At 48.4% G+C, this 18,316-nt stretch overlaps 1 protein-coding gene and 1 non-coding gene across 3 annotated transcripts in view; both read right to left on the bottom strand.

The window, feature by feature from the left end:
- Nucleotides 1–11,114, bottom strand: part of hs1bp3 (HCLS1 binding protein 3) — a 189,303-nt gene extending 178,189 nt beyond the window's left edge. The window contains exon 1 of one of the 2 annotated variants that reach the window (XM_072498877.1): nt 10,910–11,114. In XM_072498877.1, coding sequence (XP_072354978.1) covers nt 10,910–10,935 — 26 coding nt within the window. In that variant the 5' untranslated portion in view covers nt 10,936–11,114. The remainder of the gene's footprint in view (nt 1–10,909) is intronic. The other variant, XM_072498876.1, reaches the window with a different exon arrangement.
- Nucleotides 11,115–11,349: 235 nt separating this feature from the next.
- trnas-aga (transfer RNA serine (anticodon AGA)) lies at nt 11,350–11,431 on the bottom strand. The gene has a single exon. It is a non-coding gene; the product is annotated as a tRNA-Ser (tRNA).
- Between the last annotated feature and the right edge of the window lie 6,885 nt (nt 11,432–18,316).

Here is an 18,316-nt window from a genome sequence, read left to right as displayed (position 1 = left end):
TGTGATATCCGAGGTGCTGGGTGTGAAGGTGGTCCCGAGTCGGGAGGTGCCAATATTTGGTGTGTCGGAAGATCTGGGAGTCCAGGGGGTGAGGGGCTGATGTCTTGGCCTTTGTCTCCCTGATAGCCCGGAGACGGATCTTGCTCTGGTGGCAGGACTCAGAGCCACCAAAAACAGTGGTGTGGGTGGGCGACCTGGTGGAATTTCTCAGGCTGGAGAAGGTTATGTTTGTCTTGCGGGGGTCGGCAGATGGTACACACAGAGGAAGCCGTTTATTGATGTATTTAAGGAGGTTTGAGACATCAGCAACGGTGGGGTTTAAAATGGGGAAGGCGAGATGCGAGAAGGGGGTGGCGTCAGGGGAGGGGGATGGGAGTAGGTTTTGGTTGTTTATCGAGTTGTTTGGTCATTCTTCAGATTTTGTTTGTTGCACAGGAAAATTCCTTAAATTACAAAAAAAAAATTAAAATAAAATCTGGAATATAAAGATACTTTCATGGTCATTTTCATGGTCACCGTTAGTGAGACTGTCATGAATGTTGTAAAAACCCATCTGGCTCACCACTGAACTTTTGGGAAGGAAATCTGCCATCCTTGCCTGGTCTGGCCTACATGTGACTCCAGACCCACAGCAATGTGATAGACTCTTAACTGTCCCGTGAAATGGCTGAACAAGCCACTCAACTCAAGGGGATTTTGGAATGCGCAACAAATGCTGCCCACACCCGCAAAAGAATAAAACATTTTAAAACCTTAAAATACCATACTTTGCATCTATCTAATGATTCTGCTTAGGCACTTTCAGCAGCAGTGTGCTGGGGAGGCGATGGCATATTGGCATTGTCACTGGACTAGCAATCCAGAGGCACAGGGTAATTCTCTGGGGATCCAGATTCAAATACAGTCACAGAGGTTGGTAAAATTTGAATTCAATAAAAATCTGGATTAAAAGTCTAATGATGACCATGAAACCATTGTCCATTGTTGGAAAAATCTGATTCACTGATGTCCTTTAGGGAAGGAAATCTGCCATCCTTACCTCGTCTGGTCTACATGTGACTAGATCCACAGCAAAATGGTTGACTCTTAACTGCCCCCTCAAAGGCAATTAGGGATGGGTAATAAATGCAGGCCCAGCCAGAGACGCCCACGTCCCATAAACAAATAAAAACAAATGTAACACAGAATGGAACTATGGGGAACTGATAGCATGATTCAATTTAGAAGTTCTATTTACAAAATTTCCCCAACAGACGGTCAGAATGAGATCTCATGGGATACAAGGGAAGGCGACAGGAAACAAAGAGCATTTGGGGATAGCATGGTCGATGGATGCTGCTGTGAATGGAAAACAGTTTCCAATGGTGTTCCACAGAGTCAGTGCTGGGGCCCTTGCTGTTGGTTGAACATATTAATGATTTAGACGCAAATGTAGGTCACATGATTAGGAAATTTGCAGATGGCACAAAAATTGACCATCTAGTTGATAGTGAAGAGGATAGCTGTGAATTCCAGAATTATATAAATGGTTTGGAAGTGGCAAATGAAATTAAATCCGACAAGTGTGAGGTAATGCATGTTGGGAGAGCAAACAAAGTAAGGAAATACTCAATAAACAGGAAGAGGTTCAGGAAATGTCCTAAAGGACAATAATAATAATAATGATCGCTTATTGTCACAAGTAGGCTTCAATGAAGTTACTGTGAAAAGCCCCTCGTCGCCACATTCTGGCGCCTGTTCGGGGAGGCCGGTACAGGAATTGAACCCGCGCTGCTGGCCTTGTTCAGCATTACAAGCCAGATGTTCAGCCCACTGTGCTAAACCAGCCCCTGACTGTGCTAAACCAGCTCCTGGCCACCAATAGTGAACCAGATGGGTTTTTACAACAATGGACAATGGTTTCATGGTCATCATTAGACATGCATTTGTTACTGCATGTCCACAATTTCTTGAAGGTTTGCAGAACAGCTGCCAAGGTGGTCAAGAAAGCATATGGAATGTTTTCCTTTACTGGATGTGGTATTGAGTGCAAAATTAAGGATGTAATGATGGAACTAGTGAACGCTGGTCAGGCCACGGGTGGACTTGTGTACATGTGCACAGTTCTGGTCACCACATTACAGGTAGGAAATAATTGTTCTTCGGAGAGTGCAGAAGAGATTTACAAGAATGTTGCCAGGGTTTGAAAATTGCAGCTATGAGGAGCGGTTGGACAGGCTAGGGTTGTTTTCCTTAGAAAAGAGGAGGCTAAGGGACGACCTAATTGAAGTGTACACATTTACAAAAGGCCCAAACAGGGTAGACAGGAAAGACATTTTTCTCCCATGCTGAGGGGTCAATTACAAGGCGGCACAGATTTGAGGTGATTGGTAGAGGATGCAAAGTGACACCAGGAAAACCCTTTTCACCCAAAGGGTAGAGAGTATCTGGAATTCTCTGCTCAAGTTGGTTGTCGAGGCTGAAATGCTCAACTCATTAAAAAAAAGTACCTGGATCTGCATCTGAATTGCTGTAACCTGCAACGCCACAGATCAGTTGCTGGAAAATGGAATTAAAATGAGTGGCTAGTTTATTTTTCTCTTTTCGCCAGCGCAAACACGATGGGCTGAATGGTGTCTTGCAGCACCCAAACTTGTCTGATTCCAATGGTGATGCGGTAGTGTTAAATGCAGCTGCTATCAAAACATGCGTACTCAGTGCAACGAGTCATGTATCCAAATGTTACTGAAAGGTCGCTCCAATTATCAAGGAATATTATTGACAAGTGCCATAATTGTAGGATTAAATTGTTAAAAGCGCAATCCATTGTTTGATTTAGGTAGCTGTGGGAGTTCGTATTCTAATTTAACACTGGATTGTGATAGCTATGTCAAGTCAATTACCAACTAATAGCAGGATGTGTCAAATAAATCCTAAAATTGGTTTCAGAGGCTTTTCATCGCTGTACATTAGAACAACCAGATAAATAATATATTTATAAACCGATAGCCACATTCATTCCCTTTGTCATTTTGACCCAAACAAACAGTGAGGCATCAGTAACCATGGCCTGAATTCTCCATTTGGGGAACTATGTTCTCTCGCCCGATATGAATCGCTTCTGATTTGCAATCCAGAGGTGATTTCACTATCCCTTGCCATGCAATTGTACGCATGGCGGGAATTGCAAGGGATGCCTCGTGAATCCCGCTAACAAGCTGCCATTTTGAATGAGCAGCCCGATAGCGATTACAGCGGCAACGTAATTCCATACCCCCACCGTGGGATTTTCTAGGTCATACCTGCCCCCCCCCCCCAAAATCACAGTTAAGAGGGTGACCCCCGCCATCGTTCCCCCAACGGACACCTGCCTGGAAGCCCCCCCTCCTTACAGTGACCTCTACCTGAAAACCCACATTACAGAGGGCCCCTCCCCTGGCCTGTGGGGAGGGGGGGGGGGCAGTTTCTGATGGGGGTAACCCTCTTACCTTCCCGTAACAGCCTCCCCGAACAGGCGCTGGAATGTGGCGACTAGGGGCTTTTCACAGTAACTTCATTTGAAGCCTACTTGTGGCAATAAGCGATTTTCATTTCATTTCTTAGGGGGGCATTTCTGGCAGGGGGGTCTCACTCTTGCCGGAGGTGGTGAGAGAGTTTCTGGAGGGTGAGGTGTCCCTCTCTTAGGGGGGCATTTCTGGCGAGGGGCATCCCTCTCTTAGGGGGTGTTTGGATTGGATTTGTTTATGGTCATGTTTACCGAGGTACACAGAGGAGTATTTTAGAGCGAACAAGTGTTTCATTCGGGATTAGACTTCAAAATGAGGGGGTGGCGATTTTGGTTAATGAGCGGGTGGTGTTCGAGGTGGAGAATATAGAGACGGACCCGGGGGGGGGGGGGGTTTTAACTATATGTTATGGTTAGTGGGAAGCTGGAGGGAATAGCTGTGGTGTTGGTGAATATATATGCCCCGAACTGGGAAGACATGGAATTTATGAGACGGGTGCTGGGAAGGTTCCGGACCTAGATTTGCATTGACTGATCACGGGAGGGGATTTTAATACGGTTCTTGATCCAAGGCTGAGCCGGTCGAGTTCTAGGTTGTTAGACCAGGCCCCGCACAGGGTGGACTTCCAAGTTAGTAAAGGAAAGGCCCAGCGGCCGCAATGGAGGTTGGATGTGGGACTATTAGTGGAGGAGGAGGTATGTGAGCGGGTGAGGGAGGCCCTTCGGGAATACATTAAGAGCATTAATATGGGTGAGGCGTCGGCGGGGGTGGTCTGGGAGGCATTGAAGGCGGTTATCAGGGGAGAATTCATCTCACTTCGGGCCCATAAGGAGAAGGCGGAGCGGGCGGAGGTAGAGACTGTGGTGCATGAAATTCTACAGGTGGACAGGAGATATGCGGACACTCTGGAAGATGGGCTTTTGAAAGAGCCTGCAACTAGACTTTTGGGCTCCTGTCCACAGGTAAGGAGGTGGGATAGCAGAGGAGGGTAAGGGGGTGGTTTATGAATATGGGGAGAAAGCTAGTAGGATACTGGCACATCAGCTGAGGTAACGGGATGCGGCGAGAGAGATAGGGAAAGTGAGGGATACGGGGGGAGGGGGAAGGTAGTTCTGGACCCGGCGGGGGTGAATGATGTGTTTCAGGAGTTTTACAGCAAGTTAGATGTCGGAACTCCTAACCGAGGAGGTGGGGTTGAAACCATTGGGGGGGGGGGGGCTGGCTGGAGTTCCCGAGGGTAGAGCAGGTGGAGGGTCTGGGTGTCCCAATTGGGCTTGGGAGGTGATAGATGGGTTGGGGGTGATGCAATCGGGTAAAGCCCCGGGACCAGACGGATACCCGGTTGCGTTCTATAAGAAGTTTCCCGGGTTGTTGGGGCCGCTTTTGGTAAAGGCTTTTAATGAGTCAAAGGATTTGGGAGTGCACCCCCCCAAACGTTATCGCAGGTATCGATTTCCCTCATCTTTAAATGAGATAAAGATCCAGAAAGCTGTGGGTTGTATAGGCCAATCTCCCTGCTAAATGTGGATGCAAAATTGTTGGCATAGATCCTGGCCACACAGATCGAGGACTGCATCCCAGGGGTGATAGGGGAGGACCAGACGGGGTTTGTTAAGGGACAGTTTCTGGCGACCAACGTTCGGCAGCTCCTTAATGTAATAATGATGCCTACGGAGGGGCACGAGGTCGAGGTGGTTGTGGCCATGGACGCAGAAAAGGCCTTCGACCGGGTGGAGTGGAAATATTTGTGAGAGGTCCTGGGAAGATTTGGGTTCAGCCAGGGATTTGTGGATTGGGTCCGGTTGCTTTATCACGCCCCGGTGGCAAACGTAAGGACAAAATTACTTGTGTAAGTCAATTTATAGACTACTTGCGGACCTAATCATTGGTTAAGTGTCTCATTGTATAAATGTACTGGTCGGAGGGGCTGGATTAGCTCAGTAGTTCGTGATGCAGAACAAGGCCAGCAGCGCAGGTTCAATTCCCGTACCAGCTGAGAACTCGGAATTCTCCCTCTGTGTACCCAAACAGGCGCCGGAATGTGGCGACTAGGGACTTTTTACTGTAACTTCATTTAGTGTTAATGTAAGCCTACTTGTGACAATTAACAGATTATTATTATTATTAATAATCTGTAATATTCACTGAAGAAAACAACTCTAATAAAGGCCTGTAAAATAATGAGGGGCATAGATCAGGGAGATAGTCAACATATTTTCCCAAAAGTTAGGAGAGTCTATAACTAGAGGGCATAGGTTTTAAGGTGAGGAGGGAGAGATACAAAATGGTCCAGAGGGGCAATATTTTCACACAAGAGGGTGGTGAGTGTCTGGAATGAGCTGCTGGAGGTGGGTACAATTTTGTATTTTAAAAAGCATTTAGATAAAGAGGGAGGCGGCCAGGGAACTAAGTAGAGTGGTGGACGGGAAGGGGAGCAGAGTGGAGGACCAGTCAGGACTGAATAAGATATTTCGGGACTTTTATAGTAAGCTTTACACTTCAGAACCCCGTAGGAGCCGGAGGAGATGAAACGGTTCCTGGATGGACCAACCTTCCAAAAGTAGACGGGGGATTAGTGGGCGGGCTGGGGACCCCGATTAGAGCGGAGGAGGTACTGGAGGGCCTAAAGGCCATGCAGTCAGGGAAAGCCCCGGGACCAGATGGATACACAGTAGAGTTTTACAAAACGTTCTCGGAGATAGTGGGACCGGTCCTGACTATGGTTTTTAATGAGGCGAGGGACAGAGGGACCCTGCCTCCGACGATGTCACAAGCCACCATCTCGCTGTTATTAAAGCGGGACAAGGACCTGGAATCCTGCGGGTCATACAGGCCAAGCTCCTGGCCAAGGTCCTGGTGATTAGAATTGAGGACTGCGTACCGGAGGTGATTGGGGATGACCAAACAGGGTTTGTGAAAGGCAGGCAGCTGACAGCCAACTTGAGAAAATTGCTTAATGTGATTATGATGCCCCCGATGGGCAAGGAGGTGGAGGTAGTGGTGGCAATGGACGCTGAGAAGGCCTTCAACTGGGTGGAGAGGGACTATTTGTGGGAGGTACTCGGACGGTTTGGGTTCGGGGAGGGACTGGTTAATTGGGTCAGACTGTTGTACCAGGCCCTAAAAGCTAGCGTAAGGACGAACAGGATAATGTCAGATTACTTCAGACTACATCGCGGGACCAGGCAGGAAGCCGACTCTCCCCGTTGCTGTTCGCACTGGCCATAGAACCGTTGGCAATGGTGCTGAGAGCTGCAAAAGGGTGGAAGGGAATGACTGTGGGGGGGGGGGGGGGGTGGAGCACAGGGTCTCGCTCTATGCAGACGATCTGCTCCTTTCATCGGGCCCACATGACGGTGGCTCGGATGAGCAAATTCTTTGGGGTAGAGGACAAGTGTGCTAGATGCGCGAGAGGACCAGCGCACCACGTTCAAATGTTTTGGGCATGCCCTAAGCCTAGGGGGTACTGGGAGGGATTTGCAGGGGTCATGTCCCGGGTGCTGAAAACAAGGGTGGTGATGAGTTCAGAGGTGGCAATTTTCGGGATTTCGGAAGATCCGGGAGTCCAGAGGGAGAAAGAGGCCGATGTTCTGGCCTTTGCTTCCCTGATAGCCCGGCGGCGAATACTGCTGGCATGGAGGGACTCAAAACCCCCGAAGACCGAACTATGGCTTTCGGACATGTCAAGTTTTCTGGGTATGGAAAAAAAATCAAGTTCGCCTTGAGGGGATCTGTATTGGGGTTCGCCCGAAGTTGGCAACCATTCATCGACTTCTTTGCGGGAGAGTGAACGTCGGTTGGGGGGGGGGGGGGGTGTGGGGAATATTTTAGCCTGTGTTGGGGGACGTGGCAGGGGTGTCCACTCTCTCCACTACTGTTTGCCCTGGCCATAGAGCCTTTGGCAATGGTGCTGCGAACATCGAACATTTGGCAGGGGATAGTGCAAGGGGGGGTTTGGAACACAGGGTCTCGCTCTATGCGGACGATCTGCTCCTTTATATACCAGACCCATTGGGGGGATTGGACGGATTATGGGGATACTGGAGGAATTTGGCCGGTTCTCAGGTTATAAATTGAATATGGGCAAGAGTGAGGTTTTTGCGATCCAAGCAAGGGGGCAGGAGAGATTGGGGAAGATGCCGTTCAAGGTGGTGGGAGGGAGTTTTAGGTACCTGGGCATTCAAGTGGCACGGGACTGGGGTCAGCTTCACAAATTAAATTTGGCTAGATTAATAGAGCAGATGAAAGGGGACTTCCAAAGATGTGACATTCTCCCGCTGTCATTGGCAGGGAAGGTACAGACTGTGAAAATTACAGTCCTCCCGAGATTGCTGTTTGTTTTTCAGTGTCTCCCAATCTTCATCCCAAAAGCGTTTTTTCGGAAGATGAATGCGGCGATCTCGGGTTTTATATGGGCCGGGAGAGCCCCGAGGGTGAAGAAGGTCCTACTTGAGTGGGGGCGCTGGGAGAGGGGGGCTGGTCCTTCCGAACATTATCAACTATTACTGGGCGGCTAACATATCGATGGTTAAGAAGTGGGTAGTAGGGGAGGGGTCGGTGTGGGAGCAGGTAGAGGCGCCATCTCGCAAGGGCATGAGCCTGAAGGCTTTGTTAACGGCACCTCTGCCGTTCTCACCGGCTCAGTACTCCACAAGCCCAGTGGTAGTGGCAGCCCTGAGGGTGTGGGGACAATGGAGGCAGCACATGGGACAGGGGGCATCGGTGTGGTCACCGATCTGTGGCAACCACCGGTTCGCTCCGGGGGGGGGGGCTGGACAGGGGCTTTAGGAGGTGGCAGCAGTCAGGGATCAAGAGATTCGGAGATCATTTTATTGAGGAGAGCTTCCCGAGTTTGGAGGAGCTAGAGGAGGAGTTTGAATTGCCAGGTGGGAACGGGTTCCGGTACTTGCAAGTGCGGGACTTTGTTAGGAGGCAGATCCCAGGCTTTCCGCACCTCCCACTAAAGGGGGCTACAGGATAAGGTGATGTCAGAAACAGGGGTTAGGGAGGGGGAAGGAAGTACATAAGGAGCTGATGAAGTGGGAAGGGGTTTCAATAGGAGAGGTGAAGAGGAAGTGGGAGGAAGAGTTGGGAAGGGAGTAGGAGTAAATGCATCCTCATCATGTGCCAGGCTTAGCCTAATCCAATTTAAGGTGGTCCACAGGGCGCATATGACTGTGGCCCGATGAGCAGGTTCTCGGAGTAGGTGGAGGAGAGTTGTGTGGGGTGGAGGGGGTCCTGCAAAACAAGTGCACATGTTCTGGGCGTGTCCGAGGTGGAGGGGATTTTGACAGGGTTTCTGGAAAGGAGGGTGACTCCGAGTCCAGAGGTGGCAATATTTGGAGTGTTGGAAGATCCGGGGGGGGGGTTGCGGAAAGAGGGGCCGACATCTTGGCCTTTGCCTACCTGGAGGCCCGGAGACAGACTCTGCTGGGATGGAGGGACTCCGAGCCCCCGAAGGCAGGGGTATGGGTAAGTGCCATGGCGGGGTTTCTCAGGCTGGAGGAAATCAAATCCGCCTTAAGGGGTCATTACAGGGAGGGGGGGGGGGCATGCAAGTGACAAATAAGGGTAGGAAAACCAATGAAGGGAGAACCGTCAGATGGAATAATTACATGGATCATGACAGTTAGGGTCAGTGCTTCGGAGGGGGGATGGGGGAGATGGATATGTCAGTGTTGTTTTTTTGTGTTTGTGGATCTTTCCGTTTAAAAGTGTTAACATTATAAATGCCTTAATAAAATATTTTCTATAAAACAAGTGTGGTTGGTCAACCCTGTCAAAGGTTGCTGAAAATAGAATTCCTATCATGCAGAAGGAGACCATTTGGCCCTTCTGTGTCTGCACCGACCCTCTGAAAGAGGGCCCCCAGTGCTGGCCAATCCACAGACTAACAATAAAGTTCAAGTTACATATTTTAGATTTTTCCAGTCCTTAACCAGTTGGAAGTTCTTATATCTAATCCTCCTTTCATTTTCGAACTGTTCCCTCTGGAAAGCATGCTTCACACATTTTGTCAAATGTCCGCAGTCCGGTTGATTTCTCCTCCTTCTACAAATATTCAAACCCTCCACCACCGACGAACCACTGACAAACAGTGGCAGCCGTGTGCACCATCTACAAGATGCACTACAGTAATTCACCAATGTTCCTTAAGCCAGCACCTTCCAAATCCTCGACCACTACCATCTAGAAGGTCAAGAGCAGCAGATACCTGGGAACCCCACCAGCTTGAGGTTCCCCTCCAAGTCACTCACCATCCTGACTTGGAAATATATCGCCGTTCCTTCACTGTCGCTGGGCAACTCCCTTCCTGACAGCACAGTGGGTGTACCTACACCTGAACGACTGCAGTGGTACAAGGCGGCAACTCACCACCATCTTCTGAAGGGCAACTAGGGATGGGCAATAAATGTTGGCCTAACCAGAAACGTTCACATCCCATAAATTAATTTTAAAAATTAAGTTTTATAATAAGACAATTTCAATAAATGAGATTCTCAACTCTCAATGTAGAAAATGAATTTTAATATTTAAAGACACTTTTGGGTGAAAAATCAATTTAAAAATCAATTTGAAATATTTAAGAACAATGCAGGACTCAAAATGTTTCAGTGCTGTGGCGGGGTAGAAACCTGATCAGAGGTTGTCTTTCAAAAATGTCCCAGCAAATCACTGGGGGGGACAATTTTCTCAAGGGCTTGCGAGGTAAGAAAGAACAAATCAGCTAACATGGAGGCCAGGAAAGTTGGGAATAAATTTGAGGCAGAAGTACGTAACCAGTTATATTCTGCTCACAAGTGTTCAGAAAACTTCAGGACGAGCGTTCATGTCTTACCACTAAATTCAATGGTCAACTGATTAACAAGTATATAATACCATATTCTGAATTACACTTCATGAAAAGTCAAATGCAAGTTGGATAGACACCCAGGTACAGCAAATATCACACCAACTTCTGCCCAGTCAAGCGCGACTGAAATTGCAAGTTTCTCAATACAAACGTACAGAGTAAACGATACTCAAACCCAGAAGATCACCCCCTACTGTCCCAGTGATATTTTTCAGTTTGATGCTGAGCCATCTCGAGGCCTTCGCGGAGTACAAATTTCGTAAGAAAATAGTTGCTTGACCCAATTGTATCCTCCACTGAACTTCGTGTTTCCAACATTGTAGGCGTACATCAACTAGTTTATTTCACAGAGAAACGTCTCCCCTCCCCTACGCCCAGGAAGTGAACTTCGACTTATGCGCTCAAGTTGCATCATCGCCTCACTTGTGTTTAATATCCCAACTTGCACAAGCAGCTAAAATGAGAATTGACAAAGCGAAAATGTTTCCACCAAAGTAGCGACAGGGATTCCGCGGCGCTGGGCTGCTGCAGAGCTGAGCTCGCAGTGAATGAAGTTGCTGTCTCTCCCTACCTGGAAGTGATCAGTCCCTCGGGCATGATGTCGGTGCTGTACAGTTGTTGGAGCTGAGGGAGGACAGGCTGGCTGTTTCTCTGTGTCGAGCTGAGCTGGGTTTCAGTGCCAAGGCGTTTCAGCTGCTCCGCCTGTGCAAGTCACGGGATTCAGGGAGAGCAGTGACTGGAGCAGCTCAGCCCTCTCCAGGCCAGCTCCGGGGGGGGCGGGGGTCAAAGTCTGAACACCATCCACACCCAGAGCGACTGCAAATCATCAGACCTCCTCTCCCCGTCCTAAAATTCAATCCAAAACATCAAATCATAATTTAACGACTGCGAAAGGGGCATGCCCCCTGCAATTAAAGTAATGCTGGGCTGACACTGTAAATTCTATGATCTATGACACTTCATGTCACCAAATCTTCAGATATATTTTCAAGATTAAAAAAAATAAAGTGCCGTAGTCGGCAGGATTCGAACCTGCGCGGGGAGACCCCAATGGATTTCTAGTCCATCGCCTTAACCACTCGGCCACGACTACTTGGAGAAAATGTTTGCGATTGCCAATTCATCCACTAGCTGCGAGTTGAAATGCGTTTTTGTCGACATGTGTTATTTCATTTGTTTGAATGTTCTGAGAAATTTTTTAAAAACTAATGTCTGCGCCTGCCATTTGGAGATTGGGAAGTGCTTTCTTTCCAAATGTAAACTGCGCTGAGCTAGAACACAACTATTCTATAATTCTCTTCACAGCTTTCTTTTTGACAAAAGTTTTGTACTAAGTTTGCACCTTATGAAGGTGCTTTTGAATAGATCAGAACCATAGAACTGTTCGGGCACAGAAAGAGGCCATTCTGCCTGCCATCTCAATGCCAGCTCTCTGCAAGAGCAATTTAGATTGTCTCGCTCCTGTGCATTTTTTCCCCTTCAGAATGATATGGATCCAATTTCCTTTTGAAGGTGGCAATTGAATCTGTCTCCACCACCTTCCAGACAATGCATACCAGATCCTAACCACCCACCACATGAAAACATTTTTTCTTCTTTTTAGATTTGTGGTCCCTGGATCAGTTCATCAATGGGAAGAGTTTTTATCTACTCTGTCGAGACCCCTCATGATTTTAAACATAACTAAGAAATCGTTTCTCAATCTTCACGTCTTGAAGGAGAACAGCCCCAGCTTCTCTAATCTATCCACAAAACTGAAGTTCCTCAACCCTGGAACATTTTTGTAAATCAAAAGCACTCTCTCTAAAGCCTTCAAATCCTTCCTAAACTGTGGTGCCTAGAATTAGATGCGTGTTCCTGCAGTGCAACTTGTAGATGGTACACACGGCTGCCACTGTTCGTCGGTGATGGAGGGATTGAAGTTTTGTGGAAGGGGTATCAATCAAGTGGGCTGCTTTGTCCTGGATGGTGTTAAGCTTCTCCAGGGTTGTTGCTGCTTCACTCATTCTCAAGTCGAGAGTATTCCATTACATTTCTGACTTTGTGCCTTGTAGATGGTGGATTGGCTTTAGGGGCTGTGTGGTGGCACAGTGGTTAGCACTGCTGCCTCACAGCACCAGGGACCAGGTTCAATTCTGAACTTGCCTTGGGTGACTGTCTGTGTGGTGTTTGCACATTCTCCCCGTGTCTGCGTGGGATTCCTCCGGGTGCTCCGGTTTCCTCCCACAGTCCAAAGATATGCAGGTTAGGTGAATTGGATATGCTAAATTGCCCATATAAGGGGTTGCAAGATAGGGGATTGGGCCACGGTTAGGGTGCTCTTTCGGAGGGTCGGTGCAGAGTCGATGGGCCGAATGGCCACCTTCTGCAGTGTAGGGATTCGATGATCGGGAGCCAGGAAGTGAGTTACTCATCACAGGATTCTTGCTCTAGTATTTATATGGCTAGTGCAGTTCAGATGATAGTGGGGAATTGGGCAATGATAATACTATTGAATGTCAAGGGGCGATGGTTAGATCCTCTCTTGTTGCAGGTGGCCATTGCCTGGCACTTGTTCGACGTGATTGTTACTTACCACTTGTCAGCCCAAGCTTGGATATTGTCTTGTTGGATTTGGACATGGACTGCTTCAGTGACTGAGGAGTCATACATGGCGCTGAACATTGTGCAGTCGGCAATGAACATCTGGCCTTATGATGGAAGGAAGATCATTGATGAAGCAACTGAAAATGGTTGAGCCTAGGACACTCCCATGAGGATCTCCGGCAGTGATGTCCTGGAACTGAGAGGATTGACCTCCAACCACCACAACCATCTTTCTTTGTATCAGGTATGACTCTAGCCAGCGGAGGGTTTTCCCCCTGATTCCAATGACTCCAACTTTGCTAAGGTTCCTTGATGCCATACTTGGACAAATGCTGCCTTGATGTCAAGGGCCGTCACTCTCACCTCACCTCTGGAATTCAGGTCATAGAATCATAGAATCCCTACAGTGCAGAAGGAGGCCATTCGGCCCATCGAGTCTGCACCGGCCCTTGGAAAGAGAACCCTACCTAGGCCCATGCCTCCAACCTATTCCCATAACCCAGTAACCCCACCTAACGTTTTGGACACAAAGGCACAATTTAGCATGGCCAATCCACCTAACCTGCACATCTTTGGAGTATGGGAGAAAACCGGAGCTCCAGGAGAAAACCCACGCAGACACAGGGAGAAAGTGAAAACTCCACACAGACAGCCGGAATTGAACCCGTGTCCCTGGAGCTGTGAGGCAGCAGTGCTAACCACTGTGCCCGCCCGTCTTTTGTTCTAATTTGAACCAAGGCTGTAATGAAGTCAGGAGCTAAGTGCATGGTGGAATCCAAACTGAGCATCATTGAGCAGGTTATTCCTGAATAAATGTTGCTTGAAAGCATTGTGAATGACCCCGTGCATCACTTTACTGATCATCGAGAGTAGACAAATGGGGTGATATTGGCCGGGTTGGATTTGTCCTGTTTCTTGTGTACAGGACATACCTGGTCAATTTTCCACATTGCCGGGTAGATGCCAGTGCTGTAGCCTTAATGGAACACTTGGCTTGGGGCACAGCAAGTCCTGGAGCATTTCTTCCGTACTATTGCAGGAATATTGTCAGTATCCAGTTACTTCAGCCATTTCTTGATAGCATGTGCAGTGAATCAAATTGGATGAAGACTGGCATCTGTGATACTGAGGACCTCCAGAAGAGGCCGAGATGGATCATCCACTTGGCACATCTGACTGAAGATTGTTGATTTCATGAGCTTCGTGATTTCACTCTTAAAATACATTCTGAGATGTCAGTTTCATTCCATTTATTTGTCCATGATGTGTGGGCAACACAGACAAAGACAGCATTTATTGCCCTTCACTATTGACTATTGAAAAGGTGGTGGTGACCCACCTTCTTCAACTACTGAGGTCCTAGTGGTGTAGATGTAATCACGGAGCTGTTGAGGAGGGTATTCCAGACTTTTAATTCAGACACAATGAAGGAAGATCTAGACGGGCAGCATTGTCAGCACAGGTTTGGAGGGCCAAAGGGCCTGTTCCTGTGCTGTACTTTTCTTTGTTCTTTGTAAGGATGGTATCAGGAATAAAAGCTTTCTGAAAGGATTGAATAGCTTGTGGCTTTATATTTCAGAAAAGTGGAGACGTTTTAGAGGTCTTTGAAATTCTGTTTTGGATAGGGTAGATATGAGGGGAGTGTTTCCATTTATGGCAGAATGCATACTGTGAGGGATACATGGAAACATGCATAGAGAAGAGAAGCAGAAGGAGGCTATTTGACCCTTCGAACCTGCTCCGCCATTCATTATGATCATGGCTGATCATCAAATTCAATACCTTGATTCCCCCTATATCCCTTGATCCCTTTCGTCCCAAGCGCTATATCTAATTCCTTCTTGAAATTGCACCATGTTTTGGCCTCAACTGATTTCTGTGGTAGCGAATTCCACAGATTCACCATTCTCTGGGTGAAGGAATTTCTCTTCACCTCAATCCTAAAAGGTTTACCCCTTATCCTCAAATTGTAACCCCTAGTTCTGGACTCACCCACCATCGGGAACGGTCTCTCTAAACAACAATAATAAAATAATATAAAATAAAGGATAAAAGCAAATTACTGCGGATGCTGGATTCTGAAATGAAAGAGAAAATGCTGGAAAATCTCAGCAGGTCTGGCAGCATCTGTAGCCCGCATCTTGAAAGCCACACTCAATGCCATGCGTCACCACATGAAGACACTCGTCACCTCTCTCCAGCAGCACCGTCTTACTCTCTCTCAAAGCTGTCCCTGTCCCCAGTTTCATTTCACCCTTCGCATCATTTGACACCTTAAAATAATATTTTCCTGTTTCTTACATATGTTAAGGAACGTAAGCTTCAACAACTCATCAACATCACTGCCCATCCCAGACCCTCCACCAGTCCCAATCACCCGTAACCCATTTCTCCCATATCAACACCACTGCCCATCCGAGCCCCTCCACCAGTCCCAATCCCCCGTACCTCATTTCTCCCATTATCAACACCACTGCCCATCCTAGCCCCTCCACCAGTCCCAATCACTCGTCCCCCATTTCTCCCAGTATCAACACCACTTCCCATCCTAGGCCCTCCACTACTCCCAATCCCTCGTCCCCCATTTCTCCCAGTATCAACACCACTGCCCATCCTAGGCCCTCCACTACTCCCAATCCCTCGTCCCCCATTTCTCCCAGTATCAACACCACTGCCCATCCTCGGCCCTCCACTACTCCCAATCCCTCGTCCCCCATTTCTCCCAGTATCAACACCACTGCCCATCCTAGGCCCTCCACTACTCCCAATCCCTCGTCCCCCATTTCTCCCAGTATCAACACCACTGCCCATTCCAGGCCCTCCACCAGTCCAATCCCTCGTACCCTATTTCTCCCAGTATCAACACCACTGCCCATCCTAGGCCCTCCACGAGTCCCAATCCCTCATACCCCATTTCTCCCAGCCCCAGCCCTTGCCACGTGTTCACCATACCCTCCGACGTTCCTCTCTCTGAGGCTGAGCATGCTGTTCTCAGCAAAGGACTCATCTTCGTACCCTTACATCCCCACCTCAGTGAATTCCGGGCTCGACATGTTGAACTATTCTTTCGCCGCCTTCGTCTCCATGCCCACTTCTTTGGGCAAAAATCCTCCCCCGTTCCACTGATCCTTTCATGTGCCTCCAACATTCTGCCTCCAAGTGGATCCCCCCCCCCGGCCGGGACAATTACCTGCCCTTGATCTTTTAATTGAGAACTGTTGACGGGACATTGGTCGTCTTAATTTTTCTGTCCCCCTCACCCATTCCAACCTCTCTCCTTCCGAACTTTCTGCTCTTCAATCCATCAGGTCTAACCCCGACTTTGGCATCAAACCTGCCGACAAAGGGGGTGCTGTTGTCGTCTGACGCACTGACCTCTATCTTGCAGAGGCTGGGCGGCAACTCTCAGATACTTCCTCTTACCTCCCCTTGGACCATGACCCTCGCCCCCTCCCCTCCCTCCCAGAACAACTGAACATCAAGCCATTATCTCCAACACCGTTCACGACCTCATTTCCTCCGGATGCCTTCCCCCTACGGCTTCCAACCTCATAGCCTCCCAACCCCGGACAGCCCGCTTTTACCTACTTCCCAAAATCCACAAAAAGGACTGTCCTGGCAGGCCCAGTGTGTCAGCATGCTCTTGCCCCACTGAACTTACTTCCTCTTATCTTGACTCCATCCTCACTCCTCTGGTCCATTCCCGCCCCACCTACATCCGCGATTCCTCTGCTGCCCTGAGTCATATTGACAGCTTCCTGTTCGCGGCCCTAACCGGATTCTATTCACCATGGATGTGCAATCTCTCTTCACCTCCATCACACACCAGGATGGCCTGAGAGCTCTTTGCTTCTTTCGCGAAAAGAGGCCCAGACAATTCCCGTCCACCACCACTCTCCTCCGCCTGGCTGAACCCGTTCTATCTCTCAGCAACTTCTCCTTTAACTCATCCCACTTGCTCCAAATCAAAGGTGTAGCAATGGGTTCCCGCATGGGTCCTAGCTACGCTTGCCTATTTATGGGGTATGTGGAACATTCCTTGTTCCAGGCCTATCTGGGCCCCCTCCCACAACTCCTTTACCGATACATTGATGATTCTTTTCGTGCCACGCCATGCTCTCGTCCGGACCTTGAAAAATTCATCAACTTCGCTTCCAGTTTCCACCCCTCCATCACTTTCACCTGGTCCACCTCAGACACTTCCCTTCCCTTCCTTGATCTTTCTGTCTCCATTTCCGGCAATAGACTATCTACTAATATCCACTACAAGCCCACTGACTCCCACAGCTATCTGGATTACAGCTCTTCGCACCCTACACCCTGTAAGGACTCCATCCCTTTCTCTCAACTCCTCCGCCTGCGTCGCATTTGCTCCGATGATGCCACTTTCCAAAATGGTGCGTCGAAAATGTGTTCCTTCTTCCTCAACCGTGATTTCCCACCTACAGTTGTTGACAGGGCCCTCAACAGTGCGCGGTCCATCTCCCGCGCCATACCCTCGCCCCCTCTCCTCCCTCCCAGAACAAGGATAGAGTCCCACTTGTTCTCACATTTCACCCCACCAGCCTTCGTATGCAAAGCATAATCCTCCGCCATTTTCACCAACTCCAGCATGATGCCACCACCAAACACATCGTCCCTTCACTCGTGGGTTTCACCCCCACAACCCAAAGATGTGCAGGCTAGGTGGATTGGCCACACTAAATTGCCCCTTAATTGGAATAAAAACAAAAAATAATTGGGTACTCTAAATTTATATTAAAAAAAAGAAAGTATCCTATCTGACTGCATCACAGCCCCGTATGGCAACTGCTCGGCCCAAGACGGTAAGAAACTACAGAGAGTCATGAACGCCGCCCAGTCCATCACACAAACCTGCCTCCCATCCATTGACTCTGTCTACACATCCGGCTGCCTGGGGAAAGTGGGCAGCATAATCAAAAAACCCTCCCACCCGGCTTATTCACTCTTCCAACTTCTTCCATCGGGCAGGAGATACAAAAGTCGGAGAACACACACTAACCGATTCAAAAACTGCTTCTTCCCTACTGCTACCAGACTCCTAAACAACCCTCTTATGAACTGACCTGATCTCTTCACACATCTTCCCTACTGAGTAGTACTTATCTCCTGTATGTTTCACCCGATGCCTGTGTCCATGTATTTACATTGTGTATTTTATGTTTGAACTGTAGCAGAACAATACTTTTCACTGTACCTCGGTACACGTGACAATAAACAAATCCAATCCAATCCTTGTCATGGTATTGTGCTCAATCAGAAGTAGAGTTTTATCAGTCAACTCCCATTAAAATAATATGCTCAGGCCTCATAGGGGAGTAATATATGCCACTGAACCCAAGAAGGTGTCTATGGTAAATCCAAATTTGTA

The sequence above is a fragment of the Scyliorhinus torazame genome, chromosome 4, assembly GCF_047496885.1.
Source record: "Scyliorhinus torazame isolate Kashiwa2021f chromosome 4, sScyTor2.1, whole genome shotgun sequence".
In the NCBI taxonomy this organism is placed as follows: domain Eukaryota; kingdom Metazoa; phylum Chordata; class Chondrichthyes; order Carcharhiniformes; family Scyliorhinidae; genus Scyliorhinus; species Scyliorhinus torazame.
Note: the sequence above shows the minus strand (reverse complement) of the source record. Positions and strands in the feature narration are given on the sequence as shown.